This window comes from Lemur catta, chromosome 3 (assembly GCF_020740605.2).
Source record: "Lemur catta isolate mLemCat1 chromosome 3, mLemCat1.pri, whole genome shotgun sequence".
Lineage (NCBI taxonomy): Eukaryota > Metazoa > Chordata > Mammalia > Primates > Lemuridae > Lemur > Lemur catta.
In genome coordinates this window covers 74913791-74929482 of record NC_059130.1, presented here as the reverse complement: position 1 = coordinate 74929482, position 15692 = coordinate 74913791, and the positions used below count along the sequence as shown (strand labels likewise).

Here is a 15692-nt window from a genome sequence, read left to right as displayed (position 1 = left end):
TGGTTGCCATTTTCTTGTTTTCACATTTGAATTCTTTTTTTTTTTTTTTGTGACAGAGTCTCACTCTGTTGCCCAGGCTAGAGTGCCATGGTGTCAGCCTAGCTCACAGCAACCTCAAACTCCTGGGCTCAAGCAATCCTCCTACCTCAGCCTCTTGAGTAGCTGGGACTATAGGCATGCACCAGCATGCCTGGATAATTTTTCTATATATGTATTTTTAGCTGTCCATAAAATTTCTTTCTATTTTTAGTAGAGATGGGGGTCTCGCTCTTGCTCAGGCTGGTCTCGAACTCCTGAACTCAAACAATCCTCCCTCCTTGGCCTCCCAGAGTGCTAGGATTACAGGTGTGAGCCACCGTGCCCAGTCCACAGTTGAATTCTTATTTAGCGTGAGGTTAACATACTGTATAACAAGTTTTCTGTTAGTGTATTTATGTTCCATCTTATTTCAGAAAGAATATAAGGTAACTACATAAGCATCTAAATTTAATGACATAATTTGACTTTAGATATAAACAATATAAAAGAAATTTCATTTGTTGAAATATAGCAATTTTAAAAGTTTCATTTGTATTCTTTAGAATGTGTCAAAGGTACATATCATAAATACCTTTTAATTTATGAATATTGTTTGTTTAATGAGTCCTTTATTATGTGTGAAGCCATCTGCTCCTTGCTTTCTGATCTCATTTACTCATAATCACAAAACAATGTTATTCCTATTTTACAGAGTAGTAAACTGAAATACATAGAGATTAAGTAACTTGCTCCAAGTCCTACAATTTATGAAGGGGTGGAGCTGGGATTTGAACCTGGGTGTGTCTCTAAAACCCACACCCTGTGCTTTTAGTTACCATGACATGTCCTTCTTGTCCTCTCATGGTGTTCGTAGTGATCTCACTGCTGGTGTGAGGGAAGAGGCAACACAGGAAAGTGCATTGGAACTTTAAAACCTGAACTGAATGAGAATAGTTGCTGCACCTACATGCTTTGTAGTCTGCCTCCCCACAGACCCCAGCAGGGACTGTCAGCCTTAGGGAGATTCCTTGATCACTTCCTGAAGTTCCCTTGCTCTGGTAGTAGCAGTAAGTTATGTATATACAGTTTCTGTAGTATTTTGATTCCCAAATGTGGTTATTGCTTGGTAGCATAAGGCTGGTTCCTCTTTTCTGTGTCTCAGCCAGCATGCTACTTGGATTCCAAAAGATGTAATTGGCTGCTGAGTAATAATCCTGGTGGGATATTGTGAGGCTGGAGAAATGTGGAAGTTGCTGGAAGACATATGGCAGTAACAGGACCTGGTGGAGCCCCATAAGCTCTATCTTCCCCATAAATCCTATCGAGGCAGTCCCCTGGGCAGAGAACAGTTAATGATATTAGCTAAAGAAATCAGACTGGAGTTTGCCTCAGCAGCACAAATACTATAATTGGAACAGTACAATGAAGATGGACATGACCCCTGATCAAGGATAACATGTAAATTTGTGGACTATTTCCATTCATTAAAAATAAGAATGTAGGCTACTTGGCTTTCCACCATTGTTCAAATTTCAAGGTTATTTCTTTTTAAACTAGTATATCTATATATGAAGGTAGGTTTCAGAATGCAATGCAATGCAATTAACTTAGGAGTCTATAAATAGTACATCAAGCAGATAATATAAGGCCACAGCTATCAAAACAAGGAGAAAAGATAAAATAAGAAAATGGTATTTTAAAACATGTTTAACCTTCTTTGGTAATTGTTTGGCTCTTAAGGATAAGAAAGAGAAAGTTGTTAAAAATGACAAATTTAGAAAGAAGGATAGCAGGCCTTTGACCACAATGGAGAAACTGACAAGAGTGCTGATTCCTGTGAAAGGTAATTTAGTTGTTTACTTGCCATAGTTCTGGTCCCCATCAGACATCCAAATGAAGCTTCCAGGGAGAGCGCAGATATGCAGGAGATATGCGTGTGGGATTGTGGTTGAAGGAAGGCCAGCGAGCCCAGGAAAAGAATTTAGGGAAAAGGCAGGTGCCAGGACTGACCCTCCATGTGGTTGGAGTCAGAGGGCCAGGAGAGAAGCCCAGGCGGGGGCTTGGAGGGGGACAGTTGTCACTAGCAGGAGTGAGAAAGAGAGGTAGGACCTCGGCCCAGAAGACAGCGTCCAGGTAGCCAAGGGAAGTGAGAATTTTGAGGAATCAAGGACAAATGCTTAAATGGTGCCTTGCAAAGGACACCATTTTAGAAGAGCAGCTTTATGGGAAGGGCAAAGGCGAAAATCACAATAAAAGGGCTGAAGACCAACTGGAAATGGTAACCCCGATGTAGTTACCAAGGAGGTGGAGGATCTGATTGAAAGGTTCAGAATAGGAAACACAGAGTCGGTAGCTGGAAAGGTTCAAGAAACGTAAACCTAGGGGAGTCTAGTGGAAACCATCCCATGCTACAGATGGATAGATAACAGATAGTAGGTACAGCGGCTTTTGGACTCTGAGGTCGGGCCCCATATTCATCTCTAGAGATTTCTCTCACGAGTTCTAAACCAACTGAGAGAAACCAAAGAGTCAGGAGGTGAAATTCAAAATTTTATAATATTTTAATCGTTTAAACCTTCAATTTAATATTTAAACATTAATTTTAAATACTCAAATAATTTTAAATATTGAACATATTTTAAATGATGAAGCTGATAATGGTGAGCATGGCTTCCATAGGTGGCAACCGTGAACTTGGTAATACCGACCCCCCAGAACAGACGGATGTGCCCCCCCCCCCCACGGCCAGCACGGGACAGCTGCGGGGACAGCTGCGGGGACAGCTGCGGGGCCCCCACGGGGGGCTTACTCCTCGCAAGCTTCCCGCACATTGGAGGGGCAGAGCAGCATAGGTCACCTCTGTGGTCTTCTGGCTCCCAGGAGAAGGGAGAGAAGAGGAGACGGGGCTGCACATGCCCAGTTCTGCAGCCCTAATTCTCGGAGGAGTGGAATTACCCTCAGCCTTAAGAGGCCAGAGTGAGCAAGCGTGTGGCAGGACCAGACGACGGGAGGTTTAAGGACAATCCTTCTTCACAGAGACTGGAGGAGAGAACAAGCAGTCTCTAGCGCTCCCCTCACCACTACCCCCAACGCCCCCCCCCCCTAAAAATATTGTGTGGTTGTTTGGGGGTAGTGGTGTAATAAAGAAGGCTCAAACTTTCTGTCCGAAGCCAATATCAACTGGTAAAATTTGAAATTTTGGCGTTAACAGCTAACATTTGGAATTTTACCGAGTTTAACGGGCTTGTTAGAGGTCTTTACTCATTCCATTATAAAAAAATTAGAGAAATATAATTTGAAATAGTATTTAATAGCTCTCTCCATTGCCCCCATCCCAAACTATGCCGTTCTCCCCTCTCTCCTCCACCCTTCTCAGCAGTAAGTGTTGCCCCTTCCTTCATGAAATCAGTTATCAGGTCTAGTCAGTTCTAAATGAAAATCCTTCGTGTCCATCCTCACTGACCTCCACTTGCTTCAGAGTAATAGCCCAACTCTGGATTATTTCATAGCCTTTTAATTTTTCTCCTTCCACTACTTTCATTTCCCATGAATCTACCCTCCATAAAGGTGCCAGACAGCCCCAGGGACCCTTAAAATAGTGTGAACCTAATTATATACACTCTCTTTCTGTCCTTCACATGATAAAATCCCAGTCCTGAGGCAGCTCATAGCAGGCCTTGTGACCTGGCCTGCCGCACTGCAAGTTACTTCTCGAATTTTCATGCTCCGAAGTATTGCACTTTCTTGAACTTTCTCAGAAATGTCATGTCATTTCAGTTGTTTGTTTTAGAACATGCCAGTAGTTTCTGCTCAGAAGGTTGGCCTTCCCCTACCCCTTGTCGATCTCTCATGCCATCCTGACTCCTCCCTGATCCTCACCCATCACCCCACATCCTGATAGAAATGTCTGGTTTTGCAGCCCTTGTGCTGAACCCACACGCACTGCTCCTTCCCAGAGGCAGCTCATTGATTTCAAGCTATGCCCAGGGCTGACTTAACCAATATGCACACTAGGCACAGGGGCTAAGGCCCACAATACTTACAGGAGTCCATGAAAATGCTTAATTTCATTTAAAATCAGAAGAGAAAAATAAATTGTTAGGTTAAAGAAAATGTTTTAATATAAAATATTAATATATTTGTGTTTATATCAACATAGTTGTAAGACAATATACATAAACATGCATACATATAAATGTATACATATATAGGTGTACATATATGTATATTTTATATGTAATACATGTAAATATAAATATATATTTATATTATAAATATACACACACAATTTTTTTTAAAGGAGAATCCATGGACTTACAGACAGGGGCAAAAAATAAATCCTCTTTTGTAACCCAGAACTCATTGTTCAGTATGAGTTTTGATACATATAAGAAGGAACATTATGAGATAGTTTAAAGTGATGGGGGTTGGCTGGGCACGGTGGCTCATGCCTGTAATCCCAGCACTCTTGAGAGGCCTTGGTGGGAGAATCACTTGAGGCCAGGAGTTAGAGACCAACCTGGGCAACATAGCCATGCACTCTGTCTCCACAAAAAATAAAAAAAACTAGTGAGGTGTGCTTGTCCTAGCTACTCAGGAAACTGAGGCAGGAGAATTGCCTTGAGCCCAGGAATTTGAAGTTACAATGAGCTATGATTGAGCCACTGCGCTCCAGCCTGGGTGACAGAGCAAGACCCTGTCTCTAAATTTAAACAAAAAAAAATCTCAGGACATGAGAAATCTCAGATGTATTCATTTAGTATTCTAATTTCATGTTGATGTACTCCTAGCACTCTGGGAGGCTGAGGTGGGAGGATTGCTTGAGGTCAGGAGTTCAAGACCAGACTGGATAAGAGCGAGACCCTGTCTCTACTCAAAAAAAAAAAGGAGGGGAGAATCCATAAAGACAAAAGTGCTCAGAGCCCTCCAAAATCATACTATGGCCCTTGCAAGATTTGAATTTGTGTTTAAAAATTCTGAAAATAAAATCAAATTTGATTCATTTTTCAGTAAGAGGTTCCATGTCAGAAAGAAGGCTAAAAGAGGTAGCATCAAAAAAATTCTCAAATAATTAATTCAAACTAAATATAACTTATGATTATCTTTTTTTTTTTTTTAAGTTTAGAAACAGAAGAAGAGCAACAATATCTCACCTCAAGCTATGTTAACATCTCCACTGATTCGTTACAAGGTGGCAAGAAGTATTTGGTTTGGGTACAAGCTGCAAATGCACTAGGTATGGAGGAATCAAAACAACTGCAGATTCACCTGGATGATATAGGTAAAGAAAAGGAAATTCTATAATGTCTTTAATGATAAACAACTAATTTGTGCTGACCTAGTCAAATGAAGTCTAGATCTGAAAGAGGTTTCCCTAAAGTTCCTGCAGATCATGATAAAGAAAACAGAAGTTATTCATAATTCTACCTGCCTGAGACAACTCAGAGATGAGTAGTGCTGCCGCCATTTTGCTGTGTATCCTTCCAGTCTCATTTCTACATAGGTTCATGTGTTTTTACAAATATTTATTGGGAACTTCTTATATTTCAAGCATTGTTCTAAGGGCCAAGCAGAATAAGTTAGACAAGGCGTCTGCCTTAAAATAACTTGCAATCTACCAGGGAAGGCAGAAAGAAACAAGTATTATAATAAAGTGTGAAAACTCTTATGTTGTGAGGAATACAGCATACTAAAGAATTATACTCTATACATTCTTTGGGGACTTATGTAGGGTTTATGTTTGTTTTTATGTTGAGAAGTTTTATAAAATACATAGAAAATTGCAGGGAATTTTGCAGACATCTCTGTATTAACCAGCCAGGTTTAACAAATGTTAACAGTTTTTGCTTCAGTGTTTTTAGACCCTGCCTTTTTAAACTTACAATATATAATGGACATTTCTATTTATTTATTCTATTATATTATTTTAAATTTTGTCTGAATGTGTAGTAGTTTAATCCTTAGTGTTGGAAATTTGCACTGTTTTCAATTTTTTGCCATTATAAACTACATTCCCATGAACAACCTTGTTAGCTAAATTTTTTCTTAGTTCTTGGTTATTTCCTTAAGATAAATTCCAAAATGTAAGCACCGTTGATCCTTTTACAACTACATCCAAGTCATAAAATAAGACTTCAGGCAAAGAGCACCAAGTGTGAATCATCGTCTCTCTGGAGATCCGGGTACCAGTGACTCCTGTTGTTACTGTTAAGGATGAGTGCCATAAGCTAAAATGCGTTCAGCACTTTCTCATGTGCTAACTGCTGTTGCATACACTATTTTATTTAACCCTCACAGCAATTGTATTTTGTAGAAGAGATTATAATTTATATACGACAAAACTGAGGCACAATGGCATTAAAATATTTGAGATTGCAGAGACAGGGAGCACGTAATTCCAACATCTTTAACTCCTATCTTCAGGCTTTATGAGAAAAGTAAAAGTACACTGCAGTGTGTCTGACAACCTCTCTGCCGATTAATGATCTAAGGGATGTGAAGCCTTCTCATCTAGGTATACAATATGGGGAAACTTTTGGGATCCCTGAGGTCTTGTATCACAACTAATATCTCAACTTCTCAATTTAATTAACTCAACTATCACAACTAATGGGATTGGTCCAAAAGTCTGTCCTTATGCTCTGAATATTGGGTTTGGAAATACACGTTGTTGACTATGGTGATGAATAATAACTCCGTTTTATTGCATATTCTTGGAGTTACAGTTCTCTTGACCATGGTCTATAAATTTTCGTAAATTTACATTTTGCGATAGAACACAGTATTATACACTTTTCTTAAAACAGGTTCCCTTTGACGGATTAATGATGTTTAAAGGCTATCATGTCTAGTATCATTTTGGCAGTGCCAGTTTTGGGAACTAAATTATAATTAGTATAATATTACAATATTATCATTTGTATTACTATTATTATTGTCATTATGATCTTACTATCATTGATTCCATTTATTGAACACCTCCTGTGTTCCAGACACTTAACATGCACATTACATTTAATTCCGGAAACAACCATGTGCGGTACTATTGTCCCCATTTTACAGATGAGGAAAGTGATAAAATAATTTTCTCAAGATTACTTAGCTAGCAAGAAGGAAAGTCAGATTTTATCCCAGACTTGCTGACTTGCCATAATTTGCTATCACCCCACCACCCACAAAGGGAAAATCTCATCTGGCCTCTACCTCCAAATCTGACTTCTCTTACTGAACTGGGAGTTTGGAGTTGTTTCTCCTTCCCCTTCTCCTCTTGTCCTCCTCCTCTTCCTTCCCCCCTTCCTCTCCTCACCTTTTCATTATTCCAAAATGTACTCAGAAACTCAGGTTGAGGCTGGGGCACGGTGGCTCATGCCTGTAATCCTAGCACTCTGGGAGACCGAGGCGGGAGGATCACTCGAGGTCAGGAGTTCAGGACCAGCCTGAGCAAGAGCAAGACCCTGTCTCTATTAAAAAAATAGAAAACTTAGCTGGTGTGGTGTGCACCTGTAGTTCTGGCTATGTGGAAGGCTGTGGCAGGAGTATCACTTGGACCCAGGAGTTTGAGGTTGCAGTGAGCTAAGATGAAACTACTGCACTCTAGCCCAGGCAACAGAGCAAGATTCTGTCTCAAAAAGAAAAATAAATAAATTAATTAATTAAATAAAACTCAGCTTGAAAAATACAGTTTAACTATGTAGGAGGCCCCGGTAAACGACGCCACCAGATTATTAACAGATGAGCTGTTTTCACAGATGACACTTTAAGAATGAGACATTGCAAGTTAGATAAATGAACTGTTCTATGCAACTGAGAACAGAAGACTCTCCTGGGAGCAATATCCACACAGCAGCTACGAGGTTGGACTTTAATTACATTAAAGAGGCTATGCTGAAAGGCAGGGCAGAGTTAGTAGCACAGTAAAACTGTGCCAAAGTGGCATGGGACAGGAATGCTTTTTAACTTCTCTTGTAAAGACATAAATTTTAATACAGAAAGTGCAGTGACTTCTGCCTACCATTTTGAACATTTATTCTCCCCGTTATATAAATATGGATAAATATGTGTAATTAGAAAGATACCAAACAACTATAATCTGTTTTATTTCAAGTGGAATTTTAAAATATGACATTTGTAATGAATTTGACAGTTTTTTTAAATGAAAGATATAATGGAAATGTTTGAAACCTAAGCAACGAGAGCAAAAATTCAACATTCAAGTCTTGTCTAACAAACTACATATTCAATTCACATGTATTATATGTGTTTATTTACAAAAATATGAACTTATTCAAACCTAGAGGCTTAGATCTCGCTTGCATGGTGCTGCACTGTGCTAAGACCCTTACTATGCTATCTGCAGTTCTCACAGGACTAAACAGACTTTGCTTCCTCCTCAGAATATTTATTTCTTCAAAAGGGTCTCAGAATGCTTGTGCTGCTGTCCCAGTGGCCAAGCCAAACTCAGAGGTGGAGACAGGAGGAGGTGGGTAATTTAAGCTTTGAGAGTGCATGAATGGAGAGTGCATAAGTTGTCTCAGAGCCCTGGGGACCCATTTTCTTGACTCTAGAATTTCTGAATACTGATTCTTATTACAAGAAACTTACACTAGCAAGAGGAAATCAACTATGGTATTCAGATGATAAAAGTATAGTACAATAAGTTCTTTGATTATTTCTACAACTACTACTTCTATTCTATGAAAAGTTTAGCCCAAGAATTGTATTATAGGATTGTGCTATTAGAGAGCAAATCCTTAATTTTTATATTTCTCTATAAATTACCTACCTATGCACATAATTTTAGAAAATAGCCATTGGTAATAAAACAATAATTTTTTGGAAGAATGCCTTATAAACTTAGAATAAGTGAAAATAAACTAATTCATAGAGAATATTAAGCTGGAACAATGGTCTCTAAAAACATACATACAGGCCCTTGAGTTCCTTGTTAAATAACACATCTAGCAAAGTCATAGGTTTTCCTTTTCTTTTTTTGAGACAGGGTCTTACTCTGTTGCCCAGGTTAGGGTGCATGGCATCATCATAGCTCACTGCAACCTCAAACTCCTGGACCCAAGCGATCCTTCTGTCTCAGCCTCCCAAGTACCTGGGACTGCATGTTCATACCACCATGCCAGGCTAATTTTTTAAAATTTTTTGTAGAGATGAAATCTCACTATGTCATAGGTTTTCATTCTTCCATATTGCATATGGGAAAAATAGAAAGTGCCAATGATTATATTCTGTTCAGACAAAACAAACTTACAAGTATGTATACAGTTTAGAAATATAGAGATTCCAGTTACACCATTCTAGTACAATAAAACTAGTAAGATAACCAATCAGAATTTCAGTTTCCTTTTAAAGGTAGGTTATCATAGAATATGACAACAATTTAAAAAGTCTTAGAGTCTTATGAGACTCTCTTTGTTCAAATCCTGATTTTAAGGACAGCTTTATTTTTATTTTTTTTGGAGATAAGAGTCCTGCTCTGTGCCCGGGCTAGAGTGCCGTGGTGTTAGCCTAGCTCACAGCAACCTCCTGGGCTTAAGCAATCCTTCTGCCCCAGCCTCCCAAGTAGCTGGGACTACAGCCATGTGCCACCATGCCCAGCTAATTTTTTCTATTTTTAGTTGTTTGGCTAATTTCTTTATATTTTTAGTAGAGACAGGGTCTCGCTCTTGCTCAGGCTGGTCTGGAACTCCTGACCTCGAGTGATCCTCCCGCCTTGGCCTCCCAGAGTGCTAGGATTACAGGCGTGAGCCACCGCGCCTGGCCTGGACAGATTTATTTTAATGGAGAACAAAACAAGTTAGCAAGAGATATAAATATTCATACAAGTTTCCCTGTTATACACGAGAAGAATATTATTGTGAAAGATCTCAATTTAACATCTTATCAAATCATATTCTCTTAACTAAATTTGGATGCAAAACATCATCTCTCCCTAAACAGATGCAGGGAAGAGATATTTCCTTTATCTCTGTTTTTGTACTCTTTTTTACACTCCCAATTTCAATAGTTAGGATTATAAGGAAGTGGGAGGTGAAGGAAAGGCAGGACCATGAGGGTTCAGTTTAAAAGAGACGGAGAATGGACTGAATAGAATTTTCCTTAATAACAGCAGTTCTCTCCTGTATATAGATTAACAAATAAGAAACAATTCGTTAATTGTTAATTAGATCATGGAATTGGTTTTTTGTGTACTTGAGTTTTAACGTATCTATATATTGATGAAAAGATACCAGTTTCTCCCTAGGCAAGTTTCCAACTGCTTGGTTTTTGTTTTTGTTTTTCTAGTGATACCTTCTGCATCCATCATTTCCAGGGCTGAGAATATTAATACTACAGTGTCTAAGACTGTAATTCATTGGAACAGTCAAACAACAATTGAAAAGGTTTCCTGTGAAATGAGATACAAGGCTACAACCAACCAAACTTGGAATGTAAGCTACACTTTCATTATTCCTTAGTACGTGAGTGAATGATTTAAAAGAAAAGCCAACCATCACTGACCACAGTGGACTTGTAATGATCCATTTTACATATTTTTATCTTATTATTTGTGTGATATTCAAGCTACCCTAGTTTTAATAATGATTACCATATGCTTCCGGAGAGTTCTTTCATAAAAATAGCCTCTTGCCTTTTGTAAATTGTTAAATAGACAAATCTCCAATTAAAAGGGATTTATCTATTTAGCTCTTTGTAATTTGGTGTCTCCTAGGGTGAAATTTATATCAGTCATCATGGATATAAAATTTAAGTATTCTATGCTGAAATTTGACAGGCATCCAGGGAAATAAAAATTGTTCAAAAATAAGAACTTAAATTTACAGATGTCTCTTTTTAAATGAAAAATGTGCAATTTGAAGTGTAAGATTTACTACTAGCATAAGCTAGTAGCCTTAAATGAATTTCAAGCAAAAAGTGAATGTCTAGACAAACAAACTGACCATCCTTAAATACCAAGGGGAAATTATCATATGTCTTAGGAGAGGCATAGGTACAAGGTTCATTAATAAAATCACATCATATAACAACACTGGTGAACAATGTAATAAAAACTCTCTAATTTCAACTATGGAAGAACACTAGTCTGACTTAGGAAAAAGTTCCAATTTTGGTGTATTTGAAAAGAAATGCCATTTTATTATTGTCAAATATAATAAACTGCCATTTAGTCAAATAATTAAGGAATACAGTTTCTGGCTTGTCTTACTTAAGATTTATATATCAGGCATGGATTACCAGTTTTCAGTGAATTAAATAAAATCATATGTATTTATACTAGAACATACATTAAACATAATTTAATATTTCCTTGGTGATTAGCATGATTCCAAAGCCTCCCAATGCTTCAGACTTATCATTCTGAATATGTAAAATATGTGCTAAAAATATTAATAGGTACTAAAATAGTAATATGTTTTAAAAGTGTCAAGAAGATAGAGCTAAAACTATATGGATTTCATGACACACCTTAAAGACTGCTCATCAAATCATAAATGTAAACTTTCTGGTTGTTTGGATTATCCTTAGATGGGAACCCATGTTCTGCATCATTTGATCACTAACCAAGTGAAGATTCTGCTGAATTCCTTTGGCATGTGTGGAATTTAGGTAAATTTCAAAACAACCCAAATGAAATTCTCAAGCCTGAGATTTTGAGTTAATAAGAGTTTTACTCTAATAGGACACGTAGGGCCCTTGTGCAGTGGCACAGTCATAGAATTATGCTAAGAATACTAAACCTGCTTGTTTGGTGTAAGTAGGAGGATGCAATAGACTATAAGGATGTTTAGAAAATAGACAGGAATTATGCTATCCTGGAATTGTCTCTGAATAGTTTTCAGAAAGCAGCTGTGTTCTGATTGAAACGCCTGTTCTCTGCTCCCCCTAATGGTGCTACACATGCCATTGTGAGACTTGGTAACTGAGAGGTAAATTTGAACTCACTTTCCAAAACTTTCTCTTTATCAGAAGTGGCAAATGAAGAAGCTGAAAGATTATTTGTTATATAACCTTCATAACAATTCTTTGTGATAGGCAGTATTAGCTCCATTATATAAATGATGCAATAGAGCTCAAAAGAGGTTAAGCCAGGTTTTTCTGAATTTACAGTCAGTACCCATGTGCCTCTCATAGACCCTACATCACTTTAGACGCCCAATAAATATTTAGAAAATGAAAAAATAGATTTTGATCCAAAACCCCTTATTCCATCCCCTCTAGCACGGTTCTTCTAAATACAACCGCTAACATAACCTTTCTATCCAGATTACCCAAGTCAAGTCAGTAATAGCCATGATGAAGATTTGTCTTATTTTTATTATTTCATTTTATTTTATTTTTTAGAGACAAGGTCTCATCCTGTTCCCCAAGCTGGAGTGCAGTGGTGCAATCATACCTTACTGTAGCCTGGAACTCTTGGGCTCAAGCAATGCTCTCTCCTCAGCCTCCCAAGTAGCTGGGACTACAGGCTCATGCCACCACACCAGGCTAATTTTTTAAAGCTTTTTTGTAGAGATTGGGGTCTTGCTATGTTGCCCAGGCTAGTCTCAAACTCCTGACCTCAAGTGAGCCTCCTGCCTCAGCTTCCCAAGTACTGGGATTATAGGCATGAGCACCTGGCCTGTTTTACATTTGCTGCTATCAATTTCATCTGGGTCATGCATGAAGTGTTGTCTTTGCCTCCTTGTAGGGAAATGGGAAAGTCAGAGTCAAGAGCAGTGGGAGGATACCAAGGACTACAGATCCCTTCTTCTGCCTCCGCTCTGTGGTGGCATTGCCTCTATCATATTGCTGGAGGACAGGTCTTTACTTCAGAGTGGCAGGACAGTCTTGTGGCTAAAAGCACAGGCTCTAGAGTTCAAAACCCAGCTCTGCTACTTTCTAGTTGTACAATCTTGAGCAAGTTTCTTATCTTCTCCGTGCCTCATTATTCCCATAGGTAACACAGGGACAAGATACGCACCTACCTCATATAACTGGGGGGAGGGGTTTGGGGGGAAAATCAAATGATGTGAGGAGTTAGCCCAGAGCCTGGAACAGGGCTAATGTTCAGTGAGTGCAAGCTAGTACTGTCACTCTCTGACCTCCGGGGGAGCCACGCAGCAGGAGTGGTAATGCAAAGGAATCCGCCTGAAAATCAGGGTATTGAGGGTGCTTTTCAGCCCCTGTGGCTAAGGTGCATACGGACTTTGAGGTAACTAATGGAAACAGCCAGTCCTTGCAACGATCCTACAAGGTTGACATGCAGGCAGAATACAGTCATGTGCTGCGTAACGGTGTTTCAGGAAATGACGGACCACATATAGGACAACGATCCCATAAGATTATAATGGAACTGAAAAATTCCTATCACCTAGTGATTTGTGTTAAAATCGCCTACAGTATTCAATAGAGTAACATGCTGAACAGGTGTGTAGCCTAGAAGCGGTAGCCTATGCCGTATAGCCTAGGTGTGTAGTAGGCTGTACCACCTAGGTTTCGGTGAGTGCCCTCTATGATGTTGGCACAACAATGAAATCACCTAACACTGCATTTCTCAGAACATATCCCCGTCGTTACGCAACACATTACTGTATTTATCTGTTGAGAAATGGTTCCAAGTCAAAGCTTCAGAGTTTGTCCCTGGAGATGGAACTGCGTTTGGAAGAACATTTACAAACCTCTAGTCCCCATCTCATTTGCCTCAGCCCCTTCTTGAACTCCCCAGTAGTGCTGCTGAGACCAGGTTGGAACATGTAAAGGTTTTACTAATAGTAAAGGCTCAGAGATAGCAAGAAGAAAATAAACATCTCAGAGAAAAAACAGCTACCACCTAATCTGGATTACAAAATATAGCTAGCTTCCCAAAGCTGATAGGCTCTGTCCTGTGTGGTTTAAGCTTTCTTCCATGCGGTAGACATCATCATAGCATCACAGCAAGGAAATCCCTCTCTATATCATATCCTCCCTCCTAGACTCTAGGACCAAGAAAGCAGTTTCCATAGAGAGATAGGGCTCCTCTTTATTTAAATCCTGTCTTCTGTCAGGCGTGCTCCTGTAGTCCCAGTTACTCTAGAGGCTGAGATGGGAGGACCCCTTGCACCTAAGAGTTTGAAGTTACAGTTAGCTATAATTGTGCCACTGTACTCCAGCCTGGACAACAGTGAGAGCCTGTCTCTAAAATTAAATATATATATATATTTAAATCTTGTCTTCTAAATTCTAATTATGTCTAATAACATAATTATCCCACATAGATGATTGACACCAGGAGTGTCCACCCTCTTTGAAGTGTCAACCTAAATAACAAAACAAAGAGAGGCTCTTTAAAACAAAATGATGTTTATTCAGGAATAGGGCATTGTAATGGGAATTTGCATGTCAAAATAAACTATTTGCATAATCAGGAATGTAAAGAAACACAAAGGTTTTTAAAGGAAAAATGAGGAGGATTACATAATTGTTTTGAAGTAATTATCCTTGGCTACAAAGATCAATAGTGACGGTGATACCAGCCTGAGGTTGTACAAGCAGTCGCTGGGCAGATGTCTTTGCAGAAGTTATTTCTTGTGTAAGGTTGGGATGGCCTTTGTGCAAGGTTGTGGCTTTTGCCGTCTTTTGTGATAGTTTTGTTATCAAGCACACAAGCGTGAGAACCCTCTCTTCATACCCTTCCCTGGCTCTACTTGTCAGGGTTTTTGTTTGTTTGTTTGCTTGGTTTTTAACACAAGTGACTCCATTTTGACAACTTTCACAAAGGGAAATTATACAAGTGCACACACACACACACACACACACACACACACTGGTAGCGGGTTTTACTTTGGGGCCTCAAAGGACTCAGGAAACAACAGAGGGAGCCTCCCTTATGTTATGAGAAATACATGTACAGTAGCAGTGAGGTCACCCTACTGCATCCCCAAAAGGTGTTTTATAAATAATATAGCTAAGCAAAGCCACCTCCAAATCCAATATTTAATCTAAGCAGCAAAATTTTAGAAGATCTGCTTTCTACTAAGTAAATACAGAAGTTTTAGTACTTAAAATCCCCTGCTGGGTTTTCAGTATATCCTTGAAGGGTATATCAGCTATCTACTGCTACAATAATGTGTACCAAACTGTCACTAAAACTGAAGTGACATACAACAGTAAACACTGATATCCCACTGTCACCAGAGTCCAGCAGGTCTACGTAGAGCTTAGCTGGGATTGGGCGTGGGGCTCACTCCCAGGCCTGAGGACCGGCTTTCCTCTTCATGTCTCTTAGTCTTCCTCTTGGGACCCGTGGGCTAGCCTGGGTGTGTCCTTCTTATGGCAATGGCAGAGGGCAAGAGCACCTAAGCCCAGTCTCTCCTGTGCCTTTCAACCTTTTGCTTGCATCATTCTCACCAGTAGTCCATTGGCCCAGAGCAGGCCACAGGGCCCAAGCCAGAGTTACAGTGGGAGGACACTCAGAGCTACAGGGTAAAGGGCAAGGATAGGGCAGGTGAGTGGCCTGGGCCAGTACTGCAGTCTACTGCAAAATGAAATCGAGGCTCTCTCCACTCCGCTAGAACCAGTTCCTGCAAGGACACCACCATCTCTCCAAACAGCAAAGGCCAAGAACCTTGGCACTTGGCAGTTCTCATTCTACTCTAGCATTTGGCACTGTTGACCACCTCCTCCTCCAAAATATCTCTCCTCTT

The 15692-nt window shown here is 39.4% G+C and overlaps 1 protein-coding gene, 1 non-coding gene and 1 pseudogene across 2 annotated transcripts in view; all 3 read left to right on the top strand.

Annotated features, from left to right (window-relative positions):
* Nucleotides 1–15692, top strand: part of IL23R (interleukin 23 receptor) — a 60283-nt gene that overhangs the window by 20222 nt on the left and 24369 nt on the right. The window contains exons 4-5 of the mRNA XM_045547792.1: nt 5139–5299; nt 10315–10460. Coding sequence (XP_045403748.1) covers nt 5139–5299; nt 10315–10460 — 307 coding nt within the window. The remainder of the gene's footprint in view (nt 1–5138; nt 5300–10314; nt 10461–15692) is intronic.
* On the top strand, nt 1400–1504 carry LOC123636214. Its single transcript, XR_006734412.1, has one exon. It is a non-coding gene; the product is annotated as a U6 spliceosomal RNA (small nuclear RNA).
* On the top strand, nt 4328–4420 carry LOC123636295 (annotated as a pseudogene).